The 27,594-nt window shown below is 42.3% G+C and overlaps 1 protein-coding gene and 1 long non-coding RNA gene across 10 annotated transcripts in view; one reads left to right on the plus strand and one right to left on the minus strand.

Annotated features, from left to right (window-relative positions):
* syce3 (synaptonemal complex central element protein 3) overlaps positions 1–27,594 on the plus strand; it is a 49,789-nt gene that overhangs the window by 5,670 nt on the left and 16,525 nt on the right. For 2 of the 8 annotated variants that reach the window (XM_052514311.1, XM_052514322.1), the window contains exon 2: positions 11,147–11,251. Coding sequence is in view for 5 of the 8 variants with exons in the window: in XM_035759545.2 (XP_035615438.1) it covers positions 6,121–6,123; positions 6,973–7,081; positions 7,239–7,411 (285 nt within the window). In the remaining 3 variants the exon portion in view is untranslated. Of the gene's footprint in view, positions 1–5,734; positions 6,124–6,393; positions 6,519–6,972; positions 7,082–7,238; positions 8,282–11,146; positions 11,252–27,594 lie in introns of those variants that run through there. The other 6 variants (XM_035759546.2, XM_035759548.2, XM_035759547.2 and 3 more) reach the window with 6 other exon arrangements.
* On the minus strand, positions 11,297–21,892 carry LOC127927695 (uncharacterized). 2 transcript variants are annotated; one of them, XR_008128629.1, is made up of 3 exons: positions 18,379–19,018; positions 16,243–17,435; positions 11,297–13,228 (listed from the first exon to the last, which is right to left on the minus strand). It is a non-coding gene; the product is annotated as an uncharacterized LOC127927695 (long non-coding RNA). The 2 variants fall into 2 exon arrangements; XR_008128640.1 differs by lacking the exon at positions 11,297–13,228 and adding an exon at positions 21,711–21,892 and having other exon boundaries at positions 13,439–17,435; positions 18,379–18,758.

Genomic DNA, 27,594 nt, shown 5'->3' on the forward strand with positions numbered 1-27,594 from the left:
CCATCCCTACAGTGAAGCATGGTGGTGGTGGCAGCATCATGCTTTGGGGATGTTTTTCAGCGGCAGGGAGACTAATCTGGATTGAGGGAAAGATGAACCAAGCAAAGTACAGAGAGATCCTTGATGAAAACCTGCTCCAGAGTGCTCAGGACCTCAGACTGAGGTGAAGGTTCACCTTCAACAGGACAATGGCTCGAAGCACACAGCCAAGACAACGCAGGAGTTGCTTCTGGACAAGTCTCTGAATGTACTTGAGTGGCCCAGCCAGAGCCCGGACTTGAACCAGATCGAACATCTCTGGAGAGACCTGAAAATAGCTGTGCAGCGAAAATCCCAGTCCAATCCTCCAAATACAGCTGTGCCAAGCTTGTAACTTTACACTCAAGAATACTCAAGGCTGTAATCACTGCCAAAGGTGCTTCAACAAAGTACTGAGTAAACACTTATGTAATATATATATATATATATATATATATATATATTTTTTTTTTTCTTAAAAAATGTCTAAAAACCTGTTTTTGCTTTGTCATTATGGGGTATTGTGTGTGGATTGATGTGGAAAAAATAAAATTTATTCCATTTTAGAATAAGGCTGCAACGTAACAATATGTGGAATAAGTCAAACGGCGTGAATACTTTCTGAATGCTCTGTATGAGGTGTTCCATGTCATTTCAGCAAGCCATGACACCCACCATCAGATTGTTCTGAAATTGTTTCTGTAGTTAGAAAGGCAAGATTGGCATTCCTGAAACATTATTTTGTTGAAATGTTATTAAGTCTCCAAGAAATTTGATTGCATCGAAATTGGCTATTTAAAATGTATGGGATTCAGATAATATTAAATAATATTGTACCAACATCGACGAATCCCCCAAAAACAGTCTAAAGGCACCCACGGACCCTGACACCCCATGCCAATCCAACCCCAACAAACAGTATACAGTATAATTTCTTTATGTTTGACAAATAGTATGTAGCTGCGGCTTGGAGTATTTCTTCTCCATACTATGTCATGTATTCCCTGTGAATCTGGTAATGTGTTTTTCAATAACTAATTGAAGTCACTTGCTTTATTTACCATAAAGTAGTGTGATAGGACCAGGTGTTGACCAGTAGATGCTGCTGTTCCTGCTATATATTGTGTTATTGACTGTGCGTTTGTTTATTCCATGTGTAACTCTGTGTTGTTTGTGTCGCACTGCTTTGCTTTATGTTGGCCAGGTCGCAGTTGTAAATGAGAACTTGTTCTCAACTGGCCTACCTGGTTAAATAAAGGTGAAATAAAATATTAAATAAAAAAATTCAATATCACCACACTTTTATCCATTTTGCTGGGCCTGGTTTCCTTAAAGCATCTTAAGGTTAAGGCTAAATTAATCTTAGAACAATGGGATCCTATTGTTCAACAATGCATTTAGCCTTAAAATGATGCTTTTGGGAAACCGGCCCTAGTCTCATGTGTTTATTAAATACATCACAACATTTCCTTTGCAACTTTGGGTAGAACATCAAATCGTCCTCACAATTCAAGCTTGTCCTCCATGAAAGCAATTCAGTTTGTCCCCCCTTTGTGTGTGGTTAGTCCCTTCAAAAAAGTCTGGATTAGGTACTGTTAGATTATTCTTGGTGAAGAAATTAACCACACATTCTTCCCAGTCAAAACAGTTTGAGCATATATTATGACGCTTTTGTTAATTTTGGTGTTCCACAGGGCTTCTTCCGCTGTTCGTGTACATACATTTTTTTTACTGGGGAAAGTCGAAGTTCGGTAGCTGAAGTGCACTACCTCAAGTGTTTGCTGTTATTCAATGAGAGACGACTAGTTTTCATGCACAGTTTTTCACATGAGAAATACTGCACCAAACATCTTAGTTAGATGTAAAAATTACATGATTAAGACCTCTGCATTAATTAAAGATTTCTTGATTATGAGGCAGTGTACTGTATACTGGCTATGTTGTTGTTACGGCATCTCAATAGGAACAAACAGTAATGTTGCTGTTTTTTTCTAATTTTTCAAACGAAGGTCTTTTCAGGGAGTATGCGAGGCACAGACATTTTCTTTGCCTACCGAGTTCTGCTAGGAGCAAACAGAACCTAGTATGCTGGCAGCTTTAAGCTACAGTAGTTGTAATGGTTTCAATGTTATGGTGTCTAAGGGTCTTCAATGGTAAAATTCCCAAACACACACAGTATAGTATTTTGTGCATGGTAAGGGTGCTGGGTTCTATTAAAGTTGTCACAATATTTTAGTCCCTAGCCCATTTTTCCATCAAAGTTTTGGGCTTGTAGGAAAAGTATTTATATGAGAATTGCACCATAGGGATTGCATTAGAGAGCAGCCACTTGTTGGACTATTCAAGTAGAGTTGGTTTAAAGAATTAGGTTGCTAAGAGATGGACAAACTGAATTGCTTTCATGGGGGACTGGCATGAACCGTGAGGATGACCACACAATCAGTAGCGGGTACAATCACTAGGGAAGACAGAAAAGGCCATTTTAAAACCTATTTGTTGTGATAATTACATTGTTTGCTCTATAACCGGTTAGTTCATATGCCTTGCGACTGTGATATATAGGTCAAGACAATAAGAAGACACCGTAGCAGAATAAATACAACCACACCTTTGTTTCATCACAAAACTGGAGAGCAACCTCTGTCTGGTGAAGTCCACAAAGCATATGGCATGTAACTAACATTTACAGTGCATTCTGAAAGTATTCAGTCCCCTTGACTTTTTCCAAATGTTGTTACATTACAGCCTTATTCTACAATGGATTAAATCCGTTTTTTTCTTCATCAATTTACACACGATACCCCATAATGACAAAGCAAAAACTGTTTTTTAGAAATGTTAGTAATTTATTCAAAGTAAAAGTGGTGCAGCGGTATAAGGCACTACAACAGACCCGGGTTCCATCCCAGGCTGTGTCTCGCCAGGCCATGACCGGGAGACCCATGAGGCAGTGCACAATTGTCCCAGCATCGTCCGGGCTAGGGGAGGATTTGGCTGGCATGTCCTTGTCCTATTGTACTTTAGCGACTACTTGTGGACTTCCGTCGACACATTGGTGTGGCTGGCTTCCGGGTTTAGCGAGGCTTTTGTCAAGAAGCAGTGCGGCTTAGTGGGATCATGTGTCGGAGGACGCATGGCTCTCGACCTTCGCCTCTTCCTCTTCCGAGTCCATACGGGAGTTGCAGCGATGTAACAATCAATTGCATATTACAAAATTGGGTTTTAAAGGGGTAAAAAAAGTATTCAGATCCTTTACTCAGCACTGTGTTGAAGCACCTTTGGCAGCGATTACAGCCTCGAGTCTTCTTGGGTATAACATTACAAGCTTGGTACATCTGTATTTGGGGAGTTTCTCCTATTCTTCTCTGCAGATCCTCTCAAGCTCTGTCCGGTTGGATGGGGAGCGTCGCTGCACAGCTTTTTTCACATCTCTTCAGAGATGTTTGATTGGGTTCAAGTCCGGGCTCTGGCTGGACTACTCAAGGACATTCAGAGCCACTGCTGCGTTTTCATGGCTGTGTGCTTAGGGTCGTTGTCTGTTGGAAGGTGACCCTTCACCCCAGTCTGAGGTCCTGAGTGTTTTCATCACGGATCTCTTTGTACCTTGCTCCGTTCATCTTTCCCTCAATCTTGACTAGTCTCCCCGTCCGTGCCGCTGATAAACATTCCCACAGCATGATGCTTCCACCACCATGCTTCACCGTAGGGATGGTGCCAGGTTTCCTCCAGACGTGACGCTTGGCATTCAGGCCAAATAGTTCAATCTTGGTTTTATTAGATCAGAGAATCTTGCTTCTCATGGTCTGAGAGTCTTTTAGGTGCCTTTTGGCAAACTCCAAGCGGGCTGTCATGTGCCTTTTCCTGAGGAGTGGCTTCCGTCTGCTGCAGAGATGGTTTTCCTTCTGGAAGGTTCTCCCATCTCCACATAGGAACTCTGGAGCTCTGTCATTGTGACCATCAGGTTCTTCGTCACCTCCCTGACCAAGGCCCTTCTCCCCCGATTGCTCTGACATGCACTGTCAACTGTGGGACCTTATATAGACAGGTGTGTGCCTTTCCAAATCATGTCCAATCAATTGAATATACCACAGGACGACTCCAATCACGTTGTTGAAACATTTTAAGGATGATCAATGGAAACAGGATGCACCTGAGCACAATTTCAAGTCTCACAGCAAAGGGTCTGAATACTTACGTAAATAAGGTATTTCTGTATTTTTTGTAATACATTTTGCGCTAATTTCTAGAAACCTGTTTTCGCGTTGTTATTATTAGAATAAAGCTGTAAAGTAACAAAATGTGGTAAAATGGAAGGGGTCTGAATACATTCCGAATGCACTGTATATAAAAAAGAATGTGGACATCCCTTCAAATTAGTGGATTCAGCTATTTCAGCCTCCCCCGTTGCTGACAGGTGTATAAAATCTTGCACACAGCCATGCAATCTCCATTGTTAACATTGGCAGAAGAATGGCCGGCCTTACTTAAGAGTTCAGTGACTTTCAACGTGGCACCGTCAAAGCCCTTATCTGTGGTATACTGGCCATATACCACAAACCTCCAAGGTACCTTGTTGCTATTATATACTGGTTGCCAACCTAATTAGAGCAGTAAAAATAAATGTTTTGGCATACCCGTGGTATACGGACTGACATACCACGGCTGTCAGCCAATCAGCATTCAGGGCTCGAACCACCCAGTTTAAAATTACAAATAGTTTGTAGACTGCATATTGACTGCAAGAAGCCCAAACAGATATGTTTGACTAAAACATAATCATTTCAAAATGTACTTACGTTTGTATACAATCGCTTGTCTCTCTTTTATGTGTGGGAATACGTGGGAACAGATTTCTTAAATTAAAATAATTTGGGGCTCATTTCCTGGAGTTTTTAAATTAAATTAAACAATTTAACCCGTGGGCCACCAGTTGAGGAACCCTGATCTAGTGGAAAGCCTTCCCAGAAGAGCGGAAGGTGTTATAGCAGCAAAGGGGGTACCAACTCTATATTCATGCCCATGATTTTGAAATGAGGTGTTTGACAAGTAGGCTTCCACATACTTTTGGTCATGTAGTGTATTTTCATAATGAGACAAATCTATCGGTTTTCTTCCCAAAGTTGCAAAGGATCAGTGTCATCTAGTAGTCAGAACCTTGTATTTTCACCCTACTTTATGGTAAATATCAAATCAAATCAAATGTATTTATATAGCCCTTCGTACATCAGCTGATATCTCAACGTGCTGTACAGAAACCCAGCCTAAAGCCCCAAACAGCAAGCAATGCAGGTGTAGAAGCACGGTGGCTAGGAAAAACTCCCTAGAAAGGCCAAAACCTAGGAAGAAACCTCGAGAGGAACCAGGCTATGTGGGGTGGCCAGTCCTCTTCTGGCTGTGCCAGGTGAAGATTATAACAGAACATGGCCAAGATGTTCAAATGTTCAGAAATGACCAGCATGGTCAAATAATAATAATCAGAGGCAGAACAGTTGAAACTGGAGCAGCATTCAACTTCAATTACTAATTTCTCTGAACAGGGGAAAAAAATAAATCTCCAGATTCACATGGGCATACATTACATAGTATGGAGAAGCAATACTATAAGCCACAGCTTCATACTACTTGTCAAACATAGAGAGCCAACCGATACTGAATACTGGTTGTTGGGGTGGGATTGGTGTGAGGGTCCATGGCTGGTTTTTTATATTTTGGGGGGATTCCTTCGTGTCTTACTCATTGGTAGGAAGATGTTTGGTCCAAACCAGACTTGGGTACTATATTCATTGAATATCATCTGAATCCTATAAATTAAAATGGTCAATTTGAGTGCAATCAATTAGCATAATTTCTCAGTGATCAAATTATATTTAAACAAAATCATGCTTCGGGAATGCTAATCCTAACTACAGAAATAATTTCCGAACAATCTGAGATTGCGGGGGTCGAAGTCCTCTTTTTTGTGTTTTTTGAGGTGGAACAACCCGTATATTATTGAATATAAGGAATTTTTGTTGGGCGATCCACTTTCAAATGCTTATCAATTAATGGGCCATTGGCTCCAGCACATGACAGGCTGGGTTCGATTTGTCCCTGGGAAATTCCATGGTAACAGAATTATGCTGAGACTCATTTATCACTTTGAATTGTATACCAAACAAAAACCATTGATTTGAAAGATTAACAAACCACATAACTATGCACAATGACTACTTTTAACAATTTCCACAGAATAAAATTCGAGGGAGATTTTATAGCAGATCTGTTACCAAAGTTTTCATATCTGCAGTTTTCCCAGTAAAATATGTTTTTACTAAGTAAATTGTTCGAAGTAATAATGTATTTATTGGCATGACGATCTGCAAATGTGTTCCTCAGTGCGCGCGCAATCTTTGCTAACAAACAACCAAGACCAAAGGAAGAGACTCCTAGCTAGAGCATTGTAAGTATTTTTTTCTAGATTTTTAAATATTCATAACTAAGAAGATTTTTATTTTATTAAGGTACTCGAAATTGTGTTATTTAAACCAAACTTGATACAATCTCACAGACTGCTTCATTTGTTTGGATACATTTTAGCAACGGTTTGCAGTCAGCTAGCTAACGTTAGCTAGTGAACTTAGCTAGCTAACGACATGGACCTGTCAATCAAATGTCGCCAAAATAAAACGGATTTGAAAACGTATTAACTAGTTTATCCACGGTCATACCTTATACTTATTTACCATATACGTGTTTTTATGAATCCATGTTATGTACAACGTAATGCACTGAATTTGTAATTGTATTTGAATGTGAAATGAAAATAACAATTATTTAAAAAATAAAACGTATTTATACCAATAATTTTGGTACGTTCATGAATCATTTACAGTGTGGTTACTTTTGGTTGCAACAATTACAGTAATGTTATTAGTTAGTGTTTCGAATTTTAATGAGAATATATGGGGTTTGTAGATGGCCGCTTCTCCTTCATCCTGCGACCATCAAGAGGACTGGGGCGAAGAGATGATGGAGTTGAACAAGGATTTAGAGAGAATGATTGAAGACGTGGAAAATATATCAGGTATGGTAACTAGCTTTATTAAGCATCTGTATGATGTACCTATTGCTATTCTGAGATAACTCTCCACCACCATTCAATTTACTACCCTTTTTTTATTACATTTAGAAAAGGGAATTACACACATCCATTATCTAAATTCCGCCTTGTGGTTTCCCAGTACAGCTGACGTGGATGGCCTATGACATGGTGGTGCAGCGAACAAGTCCTGATCTGGGGGACTCCATTCGTCGGCTGGAGGAAGAGTTTCTCCGCTGCAGGGCTGTCATCTGTGGCTCCCCTGGGGAACAGGAGCCGAACCAGGGGCAGGGAAAGGACCAGGGGATGGGATAGGAACCGGGACAGGGGCTGAACCAGGGGCAGGGAAATGACCAGAGGATGGGATAGGAACTGGGACAGGGGCAGGGAAAGGACCAGACGATGGGATAGGAACTGGGACAGGGGCAGGGAAAGGACCAGAGGATGGGATAGGAACTGGGACAGGGGCTGAACCGGGCAGGAAAAGGACCAGGGGATGGGATAGGAACTGGGACAGAGGCTGAACCAGGGGCAGGGAAAGGACCAGGAGATGGGTTAGGAACTGGGACAGGGGATGAACCAGGGGATGGGATAGTAACTGGGATGGGCTGAACCAGGGGCAGGGAAAGGACCAAGAGATGGGTTAGGAACTGGGACAGGGGATGAACCAGGGGATGGGATAGGAACTGGGATGGGCTGAACCAGGGGCAGGGAAAGGACCAGGGGATGGGACAGTGTCAGGGAATGGACCAGGGGATGGGATAGGAACTGGGACAGGGGCTGAACCAGGGGCAGGGAAAGGGGCTGAACCAAGTTATGTGGATGAAGTGTCCTAGACCTGTACATACCACCCCCATCCCACTGACAGATGTGATTGGCCGTGATTCACCAGGAATATCTGATGTTCTGAAATGGACCTGAATCCAAAGATAGTATCCTGCGTCCTGTCCTGTATGCTTGTCTACAATGTTGTTACAGTTATATGTAGACTAGTCTCATCTCTAGCAGCAACCACTGCCCCACACTGCATGCTGTCTAAGATGAACAGCAGGCTGTTGTATGGTGCTGTTGTATGTAGGTTATTGTTGTGTGTTATGTACCTTTGGACAGGGTGTTCAATTAGCTTTAGTGTTGTGTTCTGAATTTGTGGTTTGGTCAAGTAATAAGATAAACTTGAATAGCGAATATTGACTGTCAGCTTGTTTATTGGGATGCCAAAAGGAGTTGGTAAAATGTGCATACACGTGTTGACATTCTACATATTGATTGTCACATCCTAGTCGTACACCCAGCAGTCATGGTACTGTAGAGTTGTACATAAGTCTTACCGTTTCTAAAGCCTTTATCTCATTCTTCATGTACGCTGAACAAAATTATATAAACACAACAATTTATTTACCTTTATTTAACTAGGCAAGTCAGTTTCAATGATGGCCTAGGAACAGTGGGTTAACTGCCTGTTCAGGGGCAGAACAAAAGCTCAGGGATTTGAACTTGCAACCTTCCGGTTACTAGTCCAACGCTCTAACCACTAGGCTACCCTGCCGCCACAAGTTACAGTTCATATAAGGAGATCAGTCAATTTAAATAAATTCATTAGGCCCTAATCTATGGATTTCACATGACTGGGAATAAAAAATGTAAAAATAAAGTAGAGCGTAGATTAGAAAACCAGTTTGTATCTGGTGTGACCACCATTTTCCACATGCAGCACAACACATCTCCTTCACATAGAGTTGATCAGGCTGTTGATTGTTGCCTGTGGCATGTTGTCCCACTCCTCTTCAATGAGTATGTTTACATGTACACTAATAATTTGATATTAAAACAGATTATGGCAGTAGGCAGATTATGAAAAGATTAACAATGGCTGGACTCCACCTTAAATAAATTGAAACGGGTTGGTCCATAATCCAAAGACCAGAAATGGGACAGCAGTCCTCTAATTAAACTGACATTGACATACAGTATGAGCCCTTTTTCAGCGTGCCAGGCAATGGCAATCAATGTCTCAGCAACAAGACCTCACACAGAGAGGGCTGTGGGGGAAACATGACAATCTAATAAAGATACATAGACAATCAATACAATTACAATATGGCGTCATTCCCAAAGTGTTTGGCTTATTGACAACACTACAAACAACAAGAAAAATAACATTCCTCATTAAGGGCAAGAGTGCACAAGCGGTTTATCCAATATGCCTCTCTTTAGAGAAGTAATTTATCCCCATCTCCTCCCCTACCTGGCCTTCACAAATTCAATGCCCATATAACGTAGGCAGATTATGCAATAGTCATGTAAACACCTTACTCTGCTTATCTTAATCAGTGTAAGGTCAAAATTGAGGTAAGCATATGCCAATGGTTTTCTGAGCAATCTTTTGAATTAGGACATAGGACATGTACACACCTTTATCAGCGTTCCAGTGGTGTATTTGATCTGCGCATGTGCTAGCACCAGCTGAGAGCCTCCCTCTTTATTGCGAGTGAAGTGATTTCGGAACAACTGAATGGAGCTCAGTCGAAGTAGTTTTCACATACAAACGTTATATGTCCGAAATCAGAATATGCTTACCAAAAATAACATGTTTGCTGTGGTAGAACGTTTTTTTGATTGCCGATTTTCTGCATTTATCAGAGTGCCATCAGGTAGGTAGCCTGATTTCAGATGTGTCCATGCAAACAGGATTATTAGGGGAATTGTTCTTCTTGCAATGCATGTAAACATTTTAATCAAACTATTATAGTAATCTGATTATCCACAATCACATTATTGTGTGCATGTAACTGTACTCAAAGGCTGTGCGAAGTTGTTGGATATTGGTGGGAACTGGAAAACGCTGTTGTACACATTGATCCAAAGCACCCCAAACATGCTCTTTGGGTGACATGTCTGATGAGTATACAGGACATGGAAGAACTGGGACATTTTCAGCTTCCAGGCATTGTGTACAGATCCTTGCTACATGGGGCCGTGCATTATCATGCTGAAACATGAGGTGATGGAGGTGGATGAATGGCACGACAATGGATCTCGTCCTGGTATCTGCATTCAAGTTGCCATTGATAAAATGCAATTGTGTTTGTTGTCCGTAGCTTATGCCTGCACATACCATAACCCCACTGTCACTATGGGGCACTCTGTTCACTACATTGACATGAGCAAACCGCTCGCCCACACAACGCCATACACTCTGTCGGTCATCTGCCCAGTACACTTGAAACAGATTCATCCTTGAAGATCACACTTCTGCAGCATGCCAGTGGCCATCACAGTTGAGCATTTGCCCACTGAAGTCGGTTACGACGCTGAACTGCAGTCAGGTCAAGACCCTGGTGAGGATGTCAAGTGCGCAGATGGGTGGTGGTTTCGGACAGTTTGTGCAGAAATTCTAAGGTTGTGCAAACCCACAGTTTAATCAGCTGTCCGGTGGCTGGTCTCAGACAATCACGCAGGTGAAGAAGCCGAATGTGGAGGTCCTGGGCTGGAGTGGTTACACGTGGTCTGCGGTTGTGACGCCGGATGGACTGACTGCCAAAATCTCTAAAACAAAGTTGGCTTATGGTAGACAAACATTTAATTATCTGGCAACAGCTCTGGTGGCCATTCCTGCAGTCAACATGCCAATTGCACGCTCCCTCAACTTGAGACATCAGTGGCATTGTGCACATTTAGAGTGGAATTTATTGTCCTCAGCACAAGGTGCACCTGTGTAATGATCTTGTTGTTCAATCAGCTTCTTGATATGCCACATCTGTCAGGTGGATGGATTATCTCGGCAAAGGAGAAATGCTCACTAACAGGGATCTAACCAAATTTGTGCACAAAATTTGAGAGAAATAAGCTTTTGTGCGTGTGGAAATTTCTGGGATCTTTTATTTCAGCTCATGAAAGATGAGACCAACACTTACATGTTGTGTATTTTTGTTCAGTGTATGATGATGAATGTTTGAATGTAGGCTATTTCTTTCTATGTGAACCAGTGGCCATGCAGGTTGACTTTACACTGACTGAGTGTAATCTAGTTGACTGTCTGTGGTGTTTCAGATGGAGAGAAGAGACAGGAGAACAGAACAGGGTGACTACTGATCTGGACCACATTCTGAAGGGGCTGGACTCCATGTCTGAGTGTCTGGACAGACTGGCATGTAGGTATGTCTGTATCTCTTATTTACCCCCCTGAGCCCTCTCTTTTATCTACTACAGTGTTTCTCAACCCTCTCCTTTATCTACTACAGTGTTTCTCAACCCTCTCCTTTATCTACTACAGTGTTTCTCAACCCTCTCCTTTATCTACTACAGTGTTTCTCAACCCTCTCCTTTATCTACTAGTGTTTCTCAACCCTCTCCTTTATCTACTAGTGTTTCTCAACCCTCTCCTTTATCTACTAGTCTTCCCCAACCCTCTCCTTTATCTACTACTAGTCTTCCACAACCCTCTCCTTTATCTACTAGTCTTCCCCAACCCTCTCCTTTATCTACTAGTCTTCCCCAACCCTCTCCTTTATCTACTAGTCTTCCCCAACCCTCTCCTTTATCTACTACTAGTCTTCCCCAACCCTCTCCTTTATCTACTAGTGTTTCTCAACCCTCTCCTTTATCTACTACAGTCTTCCCCAACCCTCTCCTTTATCTACTAGTCTTCCCCAACCCTCTCCTTTATCTACTAGTGTTTCTCAACCCTCTCCTTTATCTACTACAGTCTTCCCCAACCCTCTCCTTTATCTACTAGTCTTCCCCAACCCTCTCCTTTATCTACTAGTGTTTCTCAACCCTCTCCTTTACCTACTACAGTGTTTCTCAACCCTCTCCTTTATCTACTACAGTCTTCCCCAACCCTCTCCTTTATCTACTACTAGTCTTCCCCAACCCTCTCCTTTATCTACTACAGTGTTTCTCAACCCTCTCCTTTATCTACTACAGTGTTTCTCAACCCTCTCCTTTATCTACTACAGTGTTTCTCAACCCTCCCCTTTATCTACTACAGTGTTTCTCAACCCTCTCCTTTATCTACTACAGTGTTTCTCAACCCTCTCCTTTATCTACTACAGTCTTCCCCAACCCTCTCCTTTATCTACTAGTGTTTCTCAACCCTCTCCTTTATCTACTACAGTGTTTCTCAACCCTCTCCTTTATCTACTACAGTGTTTCTCAACCCTCTCCTTTATCTACTAGTGTTTCTCAACCCTCTCCTTTATCTACTACAGTGTTTCTCAACCCTCTCCTTTATCTACTACAGTCTTCCCCAACCCTCTCCTTTATCTACTACAGTGTTTCTCAACCCTCTCCTTTATCTACTAGTGTTTCTCAACCCTCTCCTTTATCTACTACAGTGTTTCTCAACCCTCTCCTTTATCTACTACAGTGCTTCTCAATCCTCTTCTTTATCTACTAGTGTTTCTCAACCCTCTCCTTTATCTACTACAGTGTTTCTCAACCCTCTCCTTTATCTACTACAGTGTTTCTCAACCCTCTCCTTTATCTACTACAGTGTTTCTCAACCTTCTCCTTTATCTACTAGTGTTTCTCAACCCTCTCCTTTATCTACTAGTGTTTCTCAACCCTCTCCTTTATCTACTAGTCTTCCCCAACCCTCTCCTTTATCTACTAGTCTTCCCCAACCCTCTCCTTTATCTACTAGTGTTTCTCAAGCCTCTCCTTTATCTACTAGTGTTTCTCAACCCTCTCCTTTATCTACTAGTCTTCCCCAACCCTCTCCTTTATCTACTACTAGTCTTCCCCAACCCTCTCCTTTATCTACTAGTCTTCCCCAACCCTCTCCTTTATCTACTAGTCTTCCCCAACCCTCTCCTTTATCTACTAGTCTTCCCCAACCCTCTCCTTTATCTACTAGTGTTTCTCAACCCTCTCCTTTACCTACTACAGTGTTTCTCAACCCTCTCCTTTATCTACTACAGTCTTCCCCAAACTTCTCCTTTATCTACTAGTGTTTCTCAACCCTCTCCTTTATCTACTACAGTCTTCCCCAACCCTCTCCTTTATCTACTACAGTGTTTCTCAACCCTCTCCTTTATCTACTAGTCTTCCCCAACCCTCTCCTTTATCTACTACAGTGTTTCTCAACCCTCTCCTTTATCTACTACAGTGTTTGTCAACCCTCCCCTTTATCTACTACAGTGTTTCTCAACCCTCTCCTTTATCTACTACAGTCTTCCCCAACCCTCTCCTTTATCTACTACAGTGTTTCTCAACCCTCTCCTTTATCTACTAGTGTTTCTCAACCCTCTCCATTATCTACTACAGTGTTTCTCAACCCTCTCCTTTATCTACTAGTGTTTCTCAACCCTCTCCTTTATCTACTACAGTGTTTCTCAACCCTCTCCTTTATCTACTACAGTGTTTCTCAACCCTCTCCTTTATCTACTACAGTCTTCCCCAACCCTCTCCTTTATCTACTACAGTGTTTCTCAACCCTCTCCTTTATCTACTAGTGTTTCTCAACCCTCTCCTTTATCTACTACAGTGTTTCTCAACCCTCTCCTTTATCTACTACAGTGTTTCTCAACCCTCTTCTTTATCTACTAGTGTTTCTCAACCCTCTCCTTTATCTACTACAGTGTTTCTCAACCCTCTCTCCTTTATCTACTACAGTGTTTCTCAACCCTCTCCTTTATCTACTACAGTGTTTCTCAACCCTCTCCTTTATCTACTAGTGTTTCTCAATTCTCTCCTTTATCTACTAGTGTTTCTCAACCCTCTCCTTTATCTACTAGTCTTCCCCAACCCTCTCCTTTATCTACTAGTCTTCCCCAACCCTCTCCTTTATCTACTAGTCTTCCCCAACCCTCTCCTTTATCTACTAGTCTTCCCCAACCCTCTCCTTTATCTACTAGTGTTTCTCAATCCTCTCCTTTATCTACTAGTGTTTCTCAACCCTCTCCTTTATCTACTAGTCTTCCCCAACCCTCTCCTTTATCTACTACTAGTCTTCCCCAACCCTCTCCTTTATCTACTAGTCTTCCCCAACCCTCTCCTTTATCTACTAGTCTTCCCCAACCCTCTCCTTTATCTACTAGTCTTCCCCAACCCTCTCCTTTATCTACTAGTGTTTCTCAACCCTCTCCTTTACCTACTACAGTGTTTCTCAACCCTCTCCTTTATCTACTACAGTCTTCCCCAAACCTCTCCTTTATCTACTAGTGTTTCTCAACCCTCTCCTTTATCTACTACAGTCTTCCCCAACCCTCTCCTTTATCTACTACAGTGTTTCTCAACCCTCTCCTTTATCTACTAGTCTTCCCCAACCCTCTCCTTTATCTACTAGTGTTTCTCAACCCTCTCCTTTACCTACTACAGTGTTTCTCAACCCTCTCCTTTATCTACTACAGTCTTCCCCAACCCTCTCCTTTATCTACTACAGTGTTTCTCAACCCTCTCCTTTATCTACTAGTCTTCCCCAACCCTCTCCTTTATCTACTACAGTCTTCCCCAACCCTCTCCTTTATCTACTACAGTGTTTCTCAACCCTCTCCTTTATCTACTAGTGTTTCTCAACCCTCTCCTTTATCTACTACAGTGTTTCTCAACCCTCTCCTTTATCTTCTACAGTGTTTCTCAACCCTCTGCTTTATCTACTAGTGTTTCTCAACCCTCTCCTTTATCTACTACAGTGTTTCTCAACCCTCTCCTTTATCTACTACAGTGTTTCTCAACCCTCTCCTTTATCTACTACAGTGTTTCTCAACCCTCTCCTTTATCTACTAGTGTTTCTCAACCCTCTCCTTTATCTACTAATCTTCCCCAACCCTCTCCTTTATCTACTAGTCTTCCCCACACCCTCTCCTTTATCTACTACTAGTCTTCCCCAACCCTCTCCTTTATCTACTACTAGTCTTCCCCAACCCTCTCCTTTATCTGCTACAGAGTTTCTCAACCCTCTCCTTTATCTACTACAGTGTTTCTCAACCCTCTCCTTTATCTACTACAGTGTTTCTCAACCCTCTCCTTTATCTACTACAGTGTTTCTCAAACCTCTCCTTTATCTACTACAGTGTTTCTCAACCCTCTCCTTTATCTACTACAGTGTTTCTCAACCCTCTCCTTTATCTACTAGTCTTCCCCAACCCTCTCCTTTATCTACTAGTCTTCCCCAACCCTCTCCTTTATCTACTAGTGTTTCTCAACCCTCTCCTTTATCTACTACAGTGTTTCTCAACCCTCTCCTTTATCTACTAGTGTTTCTCAACCCTCTCCTTTATCTACTAGTCTTCCCCAACCCTCTCCTTTATCTACTAGTCTTCCCCAACCCTCTCCTTTATCTACTAGTGTTTCTCAACCCTCTCCTTTATCTACTACAGTGTTTCTAAACCCTCTCCTTTATCTACTACAGTGTTTCTCAACCCTCTCCTTTATCTACTACTAGTCTTCCCCAACCCTCTCCTTTATCTACTACAGTGTTTCTCAACCCTCTCCTTTATCTACTACAGTGTTTCTCAACCCTCTCCTTTATCTACTACAGTGTTTCTCAACCCTCTCCTTTATCTACTAGTGTTTCTCAACCCTCTCCTTTATCTACTAGTGTTTCTCAACCCTCTCCTTTATCTACTAGTCTTCCCCAACCCTCTCCTTTATCTACTAGTCTTCCCCAACCCTCTCCTTTATCTACTAGTCTTCCCCAACCCTCTCCTTTATCTACTAGTCTTCCCCAACCCTCTCCTTTATCTACTAGTGTTTCTCAACCCTCTCCTTTATCTACTAGTGTTTCTCAACCCTCTCCTTTATCTACTAGTCTTCCCCAACCCTCTCCTTTATCTACTACTGGTCTTCCCCAACCCTCTCCTTTATCTACTAGTCTTCCCCAACCCTCTCCTTTATCTACTAGTCTTCCCCAACCCTCTCCTTTATCTACTAGTCTTCCCCAACCCTCTCCTTTATCTACTAGTGTTTCTCAACCCTCTCCTTTACCTACTACAGTGTTTCTCAACCCTCTCCTTTATCTACTACAGTCTTCCCCAAACCTCTCCTTTATCTACTAGTGTTTCTCAACCCTCTCCTTTATCTACTACAGTCTTCCCCAACCCTCTCCTTTATCTACTACAGTGTTTCTCAACCCTCTCCTTTATCTACTAGTCTTCCCCAACCCTCTCCTTTATCTACTAGTGTTTCTCAACCCTCTCCTTTACCTACTACAGTGTTTCTCAACCCTCTCCTTTATCTACTACAGTCTTCCCCAACCCTCTCCTTTATCTACTACAGTGTTTCTCAACCCTCTCCTTTATCTACTAGTCTTCCCCAACCCTCTCCTTTATCTACTACAGTGTTTCTCAACCCTCTCCTTTATCTACTACAGTGTTTGTCAACCCTCCACTTTATCTACTACAGTGTTTCTCAACCCTCTCCTTTATCTACTACAGTCTTCCCCAACCCTCTCCTTTATCTACTACAGTGTTTCTCAACCCTCTCCTTTATCTACTAGTCTTCCCCAACCCTCTCCTTTATCTACTACAGTGTTTCTCAACCCTCTCCTTTATCTACTACAGTGTTTGTCAACCCTCCCCTTTATCTACTACAGTGTTTCTCAACCCTCTCCTTTATCTACTACAGTGTTTCTCAACCCTCTCCTTTATCTACTACAGTGTTTCTCAACCCTCTGCTTTATCTACTAGTGTTTCTCAACCCTCTCCTTTATCTACTACAGTGTTTCTCAACCCTCTCCTTTATCTACTACAGTGTTTCTCAACCCTCTCCTTTATCTACTACAGTGTTTCTCAACCCTCTCCTTTATCTACTAGTGTTTCTCAACCCTCTCCTTTATCTACTAGTCTTCCCCAACCCTCTCCTTTATCTACTAGTCTTCCGCACACCCTCTCCTTTATCTACTACTAGTCTTCCCCAACCCTCTCCTTTATCTACTACTAGTCTTCCCCAACCCTCTCCTTTATCTACTACAGTGTTTCTCAACCCTCTCCTTTATCTACTACAGTGTTTGTCAACCCTCTCCTTTATCTACTACAGTGTTTCTCAACCCTCTCCTTTATCTACTACAGTGTTTCTCAACCCTCTCCTTTATCTACTACAGTGTTTCTCAACCCTCTCCTTTATCTACTATAGTGTTTCTCAACCCTCTCCTTTATCTACTAGTCTTCCCCAACCCTCTCCTTTATCTACTAGTCTTCCCCAACCCTCTCCTTTATCTACTAGTGTTTCTCAACCCTCTCCTTTATCTACTACAGTGTTTCTCAACCCTCTCCTTTATCTACTAGTGTTTCTCAACCCTCTCCTTTATCTACTAGTCTTCCCCAACCCTCTCCTTTATCTACTAGTCTTCCCCAACCCTCTCCTTTATCTACTAGTGTTTCTCAACCCTCTCCTTTACCTACTACAGTGTTTCTCAACCCTCTCCTTTATATACTACAGTCTTCCCCAACCCTCTCCTTTATCTACTACAGTGTTTCTCAACCCTCTCCTTTATCTACTAGTCTTCCCCAACCCTCTCCTTTATCTACTACAGTGTTTCTCAACCCTCTCCTTTATCTACTACAGTGTTTGTCAACCCTCCCTTTATCTACTACAGTGTTTCTCAACCCTCTCCTTTATCTACTACAGTCTTCCCCAACCCTCTCCTTTATCTACTACAGTGTTTCTCAACCCTCTCCTTTATCTACTAGTGTTTCTCAACCCTCTCCTTTATCTACTACAGTGTTTCTCAACCCTCTCCTTTATCTACTACAGTGTTTCTCAACCCTCTGCTTTATCTACTAGTGTTTCTCAACCCTCTCCTTTATCTACTACAGTGTTTCTCAACCCTCTCCTTTATCTACTACAGTGTTTCTCAACCCTCTCCTTTATCTACTACAGTGTTTCTCAACCCTCTCCTTTATCTACTAGTGTTTCTCAACCCTCTCCTTTATCTACTAGTCTTCCCCAACCCTCTCCTTTATCTACTAGTCTTCCCCACACCCTCTCCTTTATCTACTACTAGTCTTCCCCAACCCTCTCCTTTATCTACTACTAGTCTTCCCAACCCTCTCCTTTATCTACTACAGTGTTTCTCAACCCTCTCCTTTATCTACTACAGTGTTTCTCAACCCTCTCCTTTATCTACTACAGTGTTTCTCAACCCTCTCCTTTATCTACTACAGTGTTTCTCAACCCTCTCCTTTATCTACTATAGTGTTTCTCAACCCTCTCCTTTATCTACTAGTCTTCCCCAAACCTCTCCTTTATCTACTAGTGTTTCTCAACCCTCTCCTTTATCTACTACAGTCTTCCCCAACCCTCTCCTTTATCTACTAGTGTTTCTCAACCCTCTCCTTTACCTACTACAGTGTTTCTCAACCCTCTCCTTTATCTACTACAGTCTTCCCCAACCCTCTCCTTTATCTACTACAGTGTTTCTCAACCCTCTCCTTTATCTACTAGTCTTCCCCAACCCTCTCCTTTATCTACTACAGTGTTTCTCAACCCTCTCCTTTATCTACTACAGTGTTTGTCAACCCTCCCCTTTATCTACTACAGTGTTTCTCAACCCTCTCCTTTATCTACTACAGTCTTCCCCAACCCTCTCCTTTATCTACTACAGTGTTTCTCAACCCTCTCCTTTATCTACTAGTCTTCCCCAACCCTCTCCTTTATCTACTACAGTGTTTCTCAACCCTCTCCTTTATCTACTACAGTGTTTGTCAACCCTCCCCTTTATCTACTACAGTGTTTCTCAACCCTCTCCTTTATCTACTACAGTGTTTCTCAACCCTCTCCTTTATCTACTACAGTGTTTCTCAACCCTCTGCTTTATCTACTAGTGTTTCTCAACCCTCTCCTTTATCTACTACAGTGTTTCTCAACCCTCTCCTTTATCTACTACAGTGTTTCTCAACCCTCTCCTTTATCTACTACAGTGTTTCTCAACCCTCTCCTTTATCTACTAGTGTTTCTCAACCCTCTCCTTTATCTACTAGTCTTCCCTAACCCTCTCCTTTATCTACTAGTCTTCCGCACACCCTCTCCTTTATCTTCTACTAGTCTTCCCCAACCCTCTCCTTTATCTTCTACTAGTCTTCCCCAACCCTCTCCTTTATCTACTACAGTGTTTCTCAACCCTCTCCTTTATCTACTACAGTGTTTGTCAACCCTCTCCTTTATCTACTACAGTGTTTCTCAACCCTCTCCTTTATCTACTACAGTGTTTCTCAACCCTCTCCTTTATCTACTACAGTGTTTCTCAACCCTCTCCTTTATCTACTATAGTGTTTCTCAACCCTCTCCTTTATCTACTAGTCTTCCCCAACCCTCTCCTTTATCTACTAGTCTTCCCCAACCCTCTCCTTTATCTACTAGTGTTTCTCAACCCTCTCCTTTATCTACTACAGTGTTTCTCAACCCTCTCCTTTATCTACTAGTGTTTCTCAACCCTCTCCTTTATCTACTAGTCTTCCCCAACCCTCTCCTTTATCTACTAGTCTTCCCCAACCCTCTCCTTTATCTACTAGTGTTTCTCAACCCTCTCCTTTACCTACTACAGTGTTTCTCAACCCTCTCCTTTATATACTACAGTCTTCCCCAACCCTCTCCTTTATCTACTACAGTGTTTCTCAACCCTCTCCTTTATCTACTAGTCTTCCCCAACCCTCTCCTTTATCTACTACAGTGTTTCTCAACCCTCTCCTTTATCTACTACAGTGTTTGTCAACCCTCCCCTTTATCTACTACAGTGTTTCTCAACCCTCTCCTTTATCTACTACAGTCTTCCCCAACCCTCTCCTTTATCTACTACAGTGTTTCTCAACCCTCTCCTTTATCTACTAGTGTTTCTCAACCCTCTCCTTTATCTACTACAGTGTTTCTCAACCCTCTCCTTTATCTACTACAGTGTTTCTCAACCCTCTGCTTTATCTACTAGTGTTTCTCAACCCTCTCCTTTATCTACTACAGTGTTTCTCAACCCTCTCCTTTATCTACTACAGTGTTTCTCAACCCTCTCCTTTATCTACTACAGTGTTTCTCAACCCTCTCCTTTATCTACTAGTGTTTCTCAACCCTCTCCTTTATCTACTAGTCTTCCCCAACCCTCTCCTTTATCTACTAGTCTTCCCCACACCCTCTCCTTTATCTACTACTAGTCTTCCCCAACCCTCTCCTTTATCTACTACTAGTCTTCCCCAACCCTCTCCTTTATCTACTACAGTGTTTCTCAACCCTCTCCTTTATCTACTACAGTGTTTCTCAACCCTCTCCTTTATCTACTACAGTGTTTCTCAACCCTCTCCTTTATCTACTACAGTGTTTCTCAACCCTCTCCTTTATCTACTATAGTGTTTCTCAACCCTCTCCTTTATCTACTAGTCTTCCCCAAACCTCTCCTTTATCTACTAGTGTTTCTCAACCCTCTCCTTTATCTACTACAGTCTTCCCCAACCCTCTCCTTTATCTACTAGTGTTTCTCAACCCTCTCCTTTACCTACTACAGTGTTTCTCAACCCTCTCCTTTATCTACTACAGTCTTCCCCCAACCCTCTCCTTTATCTACTACAGTGTTTCTCAACCCTCTCCTTTATCTACTAGTCTTCCCCAACCCTCTCCTTTATCTACTACAGTGTTTCTCAACCCTCTCCTTTATCTACTACAGTGTTTGTCAACCCTCCCCTTTATCTACTACAGTGTTTCTCAACCCTCTCCTTTATCTACTACAGTCTTCCCCAACCCTCTCCTTTATCTACTACAGTGTTTCTCAACCCTCTCCTTTATCTACTAGTCTTCCCCAACCCTCTCCTTTATCTACTACAGTGTTTCTCAACCCTCTCCTTTATCTACTACAGTGTTTGTCAACCCTCCCCTTTATCTACTACAGTGTTTCTCAACCCTCTCCTTTATCTACTACAGTGTTTCTCAACCCTCTCCTTTATCTACTACAGTGTTTCTCAACCCTCTGCTTTATCTACTAGTGTTTCTCAACCCTCTCCTTTATCTACTACAGTGTTTCTCAACCCTCTCCTTTATCTACTACAGTGTTTCTCAACCCTCTCCTTTATCTACTACAGTGTTTCTCAACCCTCTCCTTTATCTACTAGTGTTTCTCAACCCTCTCCTTTATCTACTAGTCTTCCCCAACCCTCTCCTTTATCTACTAGTCTTCCCCACACCCTCTCCTTTATCTACTACTAGTCTTCCCCAACCCTCTCCTTTATCTACTACTAGTCTTCCCCAACCCTCTCCTTTATCTACTACAGTGTTTCTCAACCCTCTCCTTTATCTACTACAGTGTTTGTCAACCCTCTCCTTTATCTACTACAGTGTTTCTCAACCCTCTCCTTTATCTACTACAGTGTTTCTCAACCCTCTCCTTTATCTACTACAGTGTTTCTCAACCCTCTCCTTTATCTACTATAGTGTTTCTCAACCCTCTCCTTTATCTACTAGTCTTCCCCAACCCTCTCCTTTATCTACTAGTCTTCCCCAACCCTCTCCTTTATCTACTAGTGTTTCTCAACCCTCTCCTTTATCTACTACAGTGTTTCTCAACCCTCTCCTTTATCTACTAGTGTTTCTCAACCCTCTCCTTTATCTACTAGTCTTCCCCAACCCTCTCCTTTATCTACTAGTCTTCCCCAACCCTCTCCTTTATCTACTAGTGTTTCTCAACCCTCTCCTTTACCTACTACAGTGTTTCTCAACCCTCTCCTTTATCTACTACAGTCTTCCCCAACCCTCTCCTTTATCTACTACAGTGTTTCTCAACCCTCTCCTTTATCTACTAGTCTTCCCCAACCCTCTCCTTTATCTACTACAGTGTTTCTCAACCCTCTCCTTTATCTACTACAGTGTTTGTCAACCCTCCCTTTATCTACTACAGTGTTTCTCAACCCTCTCCTTTATCTACTACAGTCTTCCCCAACCCTCTCCTTTATCTACTACAGTGTTTCTCAACCCTCTCCTTTATCTACTAGTGTTTCTCAACCCTCTCCTTTATCTACTACAGTGTTTCTCAACCCTCTCCTTTATCTACTACAGTGTTTCTCAACCCTCTGCTTTATCTACTAGTGTTTCTCAACCCTCTCCTTTATCTACTACAGTGTTTCTCAACCCTCTCCTTTATCTACTACAGTGTTTCTCAACCCTCTCCTTTATCTACTACAGTGTTTCTCAACCCTCTCCTTTATCTACTACAGTGTTTCTCAACCCTCTCCTTTATCTACTAGTGTTTCTCAACCCTCTCCTTTATCTACTAGTCTTCCCCAACCCTCTCCTTTATCTACTAGTCTTCCCCACACCCTCTCCTTTATCTACTACTAGTCTTCCCCAACCCTCTCCTTTATCTACTACTAGTCTTCCCCAACCCTCTCCTTTATCTACTACAGTGTTTCTCAACCCTCTCCTTTATCTACTACAGTGTTTCTCAACCCTCTCCTTTATCTACTACAGTGTTTCTCAACCCTCTGCTTTATCTACTAGTGTTTCTCAACCCTCTCCTTTATCTACTACAGTGTTTCTCAACCCTCTCCTTTATCTACTACAGTGTTTCTCAACCCTCTCCTTTATCTACTACAGTGTTTCTCAACCCTCTCCTTTATCTACTATAGTGTTTCTCAACCCTCTCCTTTATCTACTAGTCTTCCCCAACCCTCTCCTTTATCTACTAGTCTTCCCCAACCCTCTCCTTTATCTACTAGTGTTTCTCAACCCTCTCCTTTATCTACTACAGTGTTTCTCAACCCTCTCCTTTATCTACTAGTGTTTCTCAACCCTCTCCTTTATCTACTAGTCTTCCCCAACCCTCTCCTTTATCTACTAGTCTTCCCCAACCCTCTCCTTTATCTACTAGTGTTTCTCAACCCTCTCCTTTATCTACTACAGTGTTTCTAAACCCTCTCCTTTATCTACTAAAGTGTTTCTCAACCCTCTCCTTTATCTACTACTAGTCTTCCCCAACCCTCTCCTTTATCTACTACAGTGTTTCTCAACCCTCTCCTTTATCTACTACAGTGTTTCTCAACCCTCTCCTTTATCTACTAGTGTTTCTCAACCCTCTCCTTTATCTACTACAGTGTTTCTCAACCCTCCCCTTTATCTACTACAGTGTTTCTCAACCCTCTCCTTTATCTACTACAGTGTTTCTCAACCCTCTCCTTTATCTACTACAGTGTTTCTCAACCCTCTCCTTTTTCTACTACAGTGTTTCTCAACCCTCTCCTTTATCTACTACAGTGTTTCTCAACCCTCTCCTTTATCTACTAGTGTTTCTCAACCCTCTCCTTTATCTACTAGTCTTCCCCAACCCTCTCCTTTATCTACTAGTCTTCCCCAACCCTCTCCTTTATCTACTACTAGTCTTCCCCAACCCTCTCCTTTATCTACTACTAGTCTTCCCCAACCCTCTCCTTTATCTACTACAGTGTTTCTCAACCCTCTCCTTTATCTACTACAGTGTTTCTCAACCCTCTCCTTTATCTACTACAGTGTTTCTCAACCCTCTCCTTTATCTACTACAGTGTTTCTCAACCCTCTCCTTTATCTACTACAGTGTTTCTCAACCCTCTCCTTTATCTACTACAGTGTTTCTCAACCCTCTCCTTTATCTACTAGTCTTCCCCAACCCTCTCCTTTATCTACTAGTCTTCCCCAACCCTCTCCTTTATCTACTAGTCTTCCCCAACCCTCTCCTTTATCTACTAGTCTTCCCCAACCCTCTCCTTTATCTACTACTAGTCTTCCCCAACCCTCTCCTTTATCTACTACTAGTCTTCCCCAACCCTCTCCTTTATCTACTACAGTGTTTCTCAACCCTCTCCTTTATCTACTACAGTGTTTCTCAACCCTCTCCTTTATCTACTACAGTGTTTCTCAACCCTCTCCTTTATCTACTACTAGTCTTCCCCAACCCTCTCCTTTATCTACTACAGTGTTTCTCAACCCTCTCCTTTATCTACTACAGTGTTTCTCAACCCTCTCCTTTATCTACTACAGTGTTTCTCAACCCTCTCCTTTATCTACTACAGTGTTTCTCAACCCTCTCCTTTATCTACTACAGTCTTCCCCAACCCTCTCCTTTATCTACTAGTGTTTCTCAACCCTCTCCTTTATCTACTACAGTGTTTCTCAACCCTCTCCTTTATCTACTACAGTGTTTCTCAACCCTCTGCTTTATCTACTAGTGTTTCTCAACCCTCTCCTTTATCTACTACAGTGTTTCTCAACCCTCTCCTTTATCTACTACAGTGTTTCTCAACCCTCTCCTTTATCTACTACAGTGTTTCTCAACCCTCTCCTTTATCTACTAGTGTTTCTCAACCCTCTCCTTTATCTACTAGTCTTCCCCAACCCTCTCCTTTATCTACTAGTCTTCCCCACACCCTCTCCTTTATCTACTACTAGTCTTCCCCAACCCTCTCCTTTATCTACTACTAGTCTTCCCCAACCCTCTCCTTTATCTACTACAGTGTTTCTCAACCCTCTCCTTTATCTACTACAGTGTTTCTCAACCCTCTCCTTTATCTACTACAGTGTTTCTCAACCCTCTCCTTTATCTACTACAGTGTTTCTCAACCCTCTCCTTTATCTACTATAGTGTTTCTCAACCCTCTCCTTTATCTACTAGTCTTCCCCAACCCTCTCCTTTATCTACTAGTCTTCCCCAACCCTCTCCTTTATCTACTAGTGTTTCTCAACCCTCTCCTTTATCTACTACAGTGTTTCTCAACCCTCTCCTTTATCTACTACAGTGTTTCTCAACCCTCTCCTTTATCTACTACAGTGTTTCTCAACCCTCTCCTTTATCTACTACAGTGTTTCTAAACCCTCTCCTTTATCTACTACAGTGTTTCTCAACCCTCTCCTTTATCTACTACAGTGTTTCTCAACCCTCTCCTTTATCTACTACAGTGTTTCTCAACCCTCTCCTTTATCTACTAGTGTTTCTCAACCCTCTCCTTTATCTACTAGTCTTCCCCAACCCTCTCCTTTATCTACTAGTCTTCCCCAACCCTCTCCTTTATCTACTAGTGTTTCTCAACCCTCTCCTTTATCTACTACAGTGTTTCTAAACCCTCTCCTTTATCTACTACAGTGTTTCTCAACCCTCTCCTTTATCTACTACTAGTCTTCCCCAACCCTCTCCTTTATCTACTACAGTGTTTCTCAACCCTCTCCTTTATCTACTACAGTGTTTCTCAACCCTCTCCTTTATCTACTAGTGTTTCTCAACCCTCTCCTTTATCTACTACAGTGTTTCTCAACCCTCTCCTTTATCTACTACAGTGTTTCTCAACCCTCTCCTTTATCTACTACAGTGTTTCTCAACCCTCTCCTTTATCTACTACAGTGTTTCTCAACCCTCTCCTTTATCTACTACAGTGTTTCTCAACCCTCTCCTTTATCTACTACAGTGTTTCTCAACCCTCTCCTTTATCTACTACAGTGTTTATCAACCCTCTCCTTTATCTACTAGTGTTTCTCAACCCTCTCCTTTATCTACTAGTCTTCCCCAACCCTCTCCTTTATCTACTAGTCTTCCCCAACCCTCTCCTTTATCTACTACTAGTCTTCCCCAACCCTCTCCTTTATCTACTACTAGTCTTCCCCAACCCTCTCCTTTATCTACTACAGTGTTTCTCAACCCTCTCCTTTATCTACTACAGTGTTTCTCAACCCTCTCCTTTATCTACTACAGTGTTTCTCAACCCTCTCCTTTATCTACTACAGTGTTTCTCAACCCTCTCCTTTATCTACTACAGTGTTTCTCAACCCTCTCCTTTATCTACTACTAGTCTTCCCCAACCCTCTCCTTTATCTACTACTAGTCTTCCCCAACCCTCTCCTTTATCTACTACAGTGTTTCTCAACCCTCTCCTTTATCTACTACAGTGTTTCTCAACCCTCTCCTTTATCTACTACAGTGTTTCTCAACCCTCTCCTTTATCTACTACTAGTCTTCCCCAACCCTCTCCTTTATCTACTACTAGTCTTCCCCAACCCTCTCCTTTATCTACTACAGTGTTTCTCAACCCTCTCCTTTATCTACTAGTGTTTCTCAACCCTCTCCTTTATCTACTAGTCTTCCCCAACCCTCTCCTTTATCTACTAGTGTTTCTCAACCCTCTCCTTTATCTACTAGTCTTCCCCAACCCTCTCCTTTATCTACTACTAGTCTTCCCCAACCCTCTCCTTTATCTACTACTAGTCTTCCCCAACCCTCTCCTTTATCTACTACAGTGTTTCTCAACCCTCTCCTTTATCTACTACAGTGTTTCTCAACCCTCTCCTTTATCTACTAGTGTTTCTCAACCCTCTCCTTTATCTACTACAGTGTTTCTCAACCCTCTCCTTTATCTACTACAGTGTTTCCCAACCCTCTCCTTTACCTACTACAGTGTTTCTCAACCCTCTCCTTTATCTACTACAGTCTTCCCCAACCCTCTCCTTTATCTACTACATGTTCTCAACCCTCTCCTACCTAGGGAACTGTCAGACAATCCACACCCTCTCCTACCTAGGGATCTGTCAGACAATCCACACCCTCCCCTACCTGGGGAATTGTCAGACAATCCATGCTGTTCTAGCCCTGAAATGCCACATGCAGTTCATCTAATCAACAAATCAACTGTTCTTAAATAAAATCCCTACATTTTGGTAGACTCAGTCCTTTTGATTTAAACCTATTTTAAAAAAGTGCACAGAGCTAGGCCAGCGTTGTCAAATAGACATGTTTATTTTACAGTGTGATTAAATTTTGAAAATATTTTCTTCTGTTCAGTGTGGGCACAGCTGATCGTGTGACCTCATGCTGAGGAGTGAGGGAGAAGATGAGGAAGGTGTGTGTGTGTGTGTGTGTGTGTGTGTGTGTGTGTGTGTGTGTGTGTGTGTGTGTGTGTGTGTGTGTGTGTGTGTGTGTGTGTGTGTGTGTGTGTGTGTGTGTGTGTGTGTGTGTGTGTGTTGAAAGCATGGAGCCAAAAGAACTGGACAGGGACCATCAATTGTCCACATATTCAAACCAATTTTTCTCTCAGGTTAATAATGATTACAACCTAAAAAATCCATATACAACTTCACTACATTTAGCTTACGACACGCAACTTCATAACATTTAACATTATAACATGAAAATAAACCCTCCATTGTGAATTGGCTACTGTACCTAATACAAATCTGGTTCCCTCTTTTCTCTTCTCCCTACCAGCTACTTTGTCCACTTTTTTTTCTTCTCTTTTATTTAACTAGGTGAATCATTGAGAACACACACACACACACTGTGTCTCCTGTGCTGCCGGTTATGGTCAGAGTAGTGCAGTAGACACAGTGTGTGTGTGTTCTCAATGCGGCAGGCAGCACTGGCTCTGTGCTCCAGGTCCTCTCTCCTTGTCTATGAGCAGCAGAGGGTGTGTGTGTGTTCTCAATGAGGCAGGCAGCACTGGCTATGTGCTCCAGGTCCTCTCTCCATGTCTATGAGCAGCAGAGGGTGTGTGTGTGTTCTCAATGAGGCAGGCAGCACTGGCTCTGTGCTCCAGGTCCTCTCCATGTCTATGAGCAGCAGAGGGTGTGTGTGT

This window comes from Oncorhynchus keta, chromosome 4 (genome assembly GCF_023373465.1).
Source record: "Oncorhynchus keta strain PuntledgeMale-10-30-2019 chromosome 4, Oket_V2, whole genome shotgun sequence".
In the NCBI taxonomy this organism is placed as follows: domain Eukaryota; kingdom Metazoa; phylum Chordata; class Actinopteri; order Salmoniformes; family Salmonidae; genus Oncorhynchus; species Oncorhynchus keta.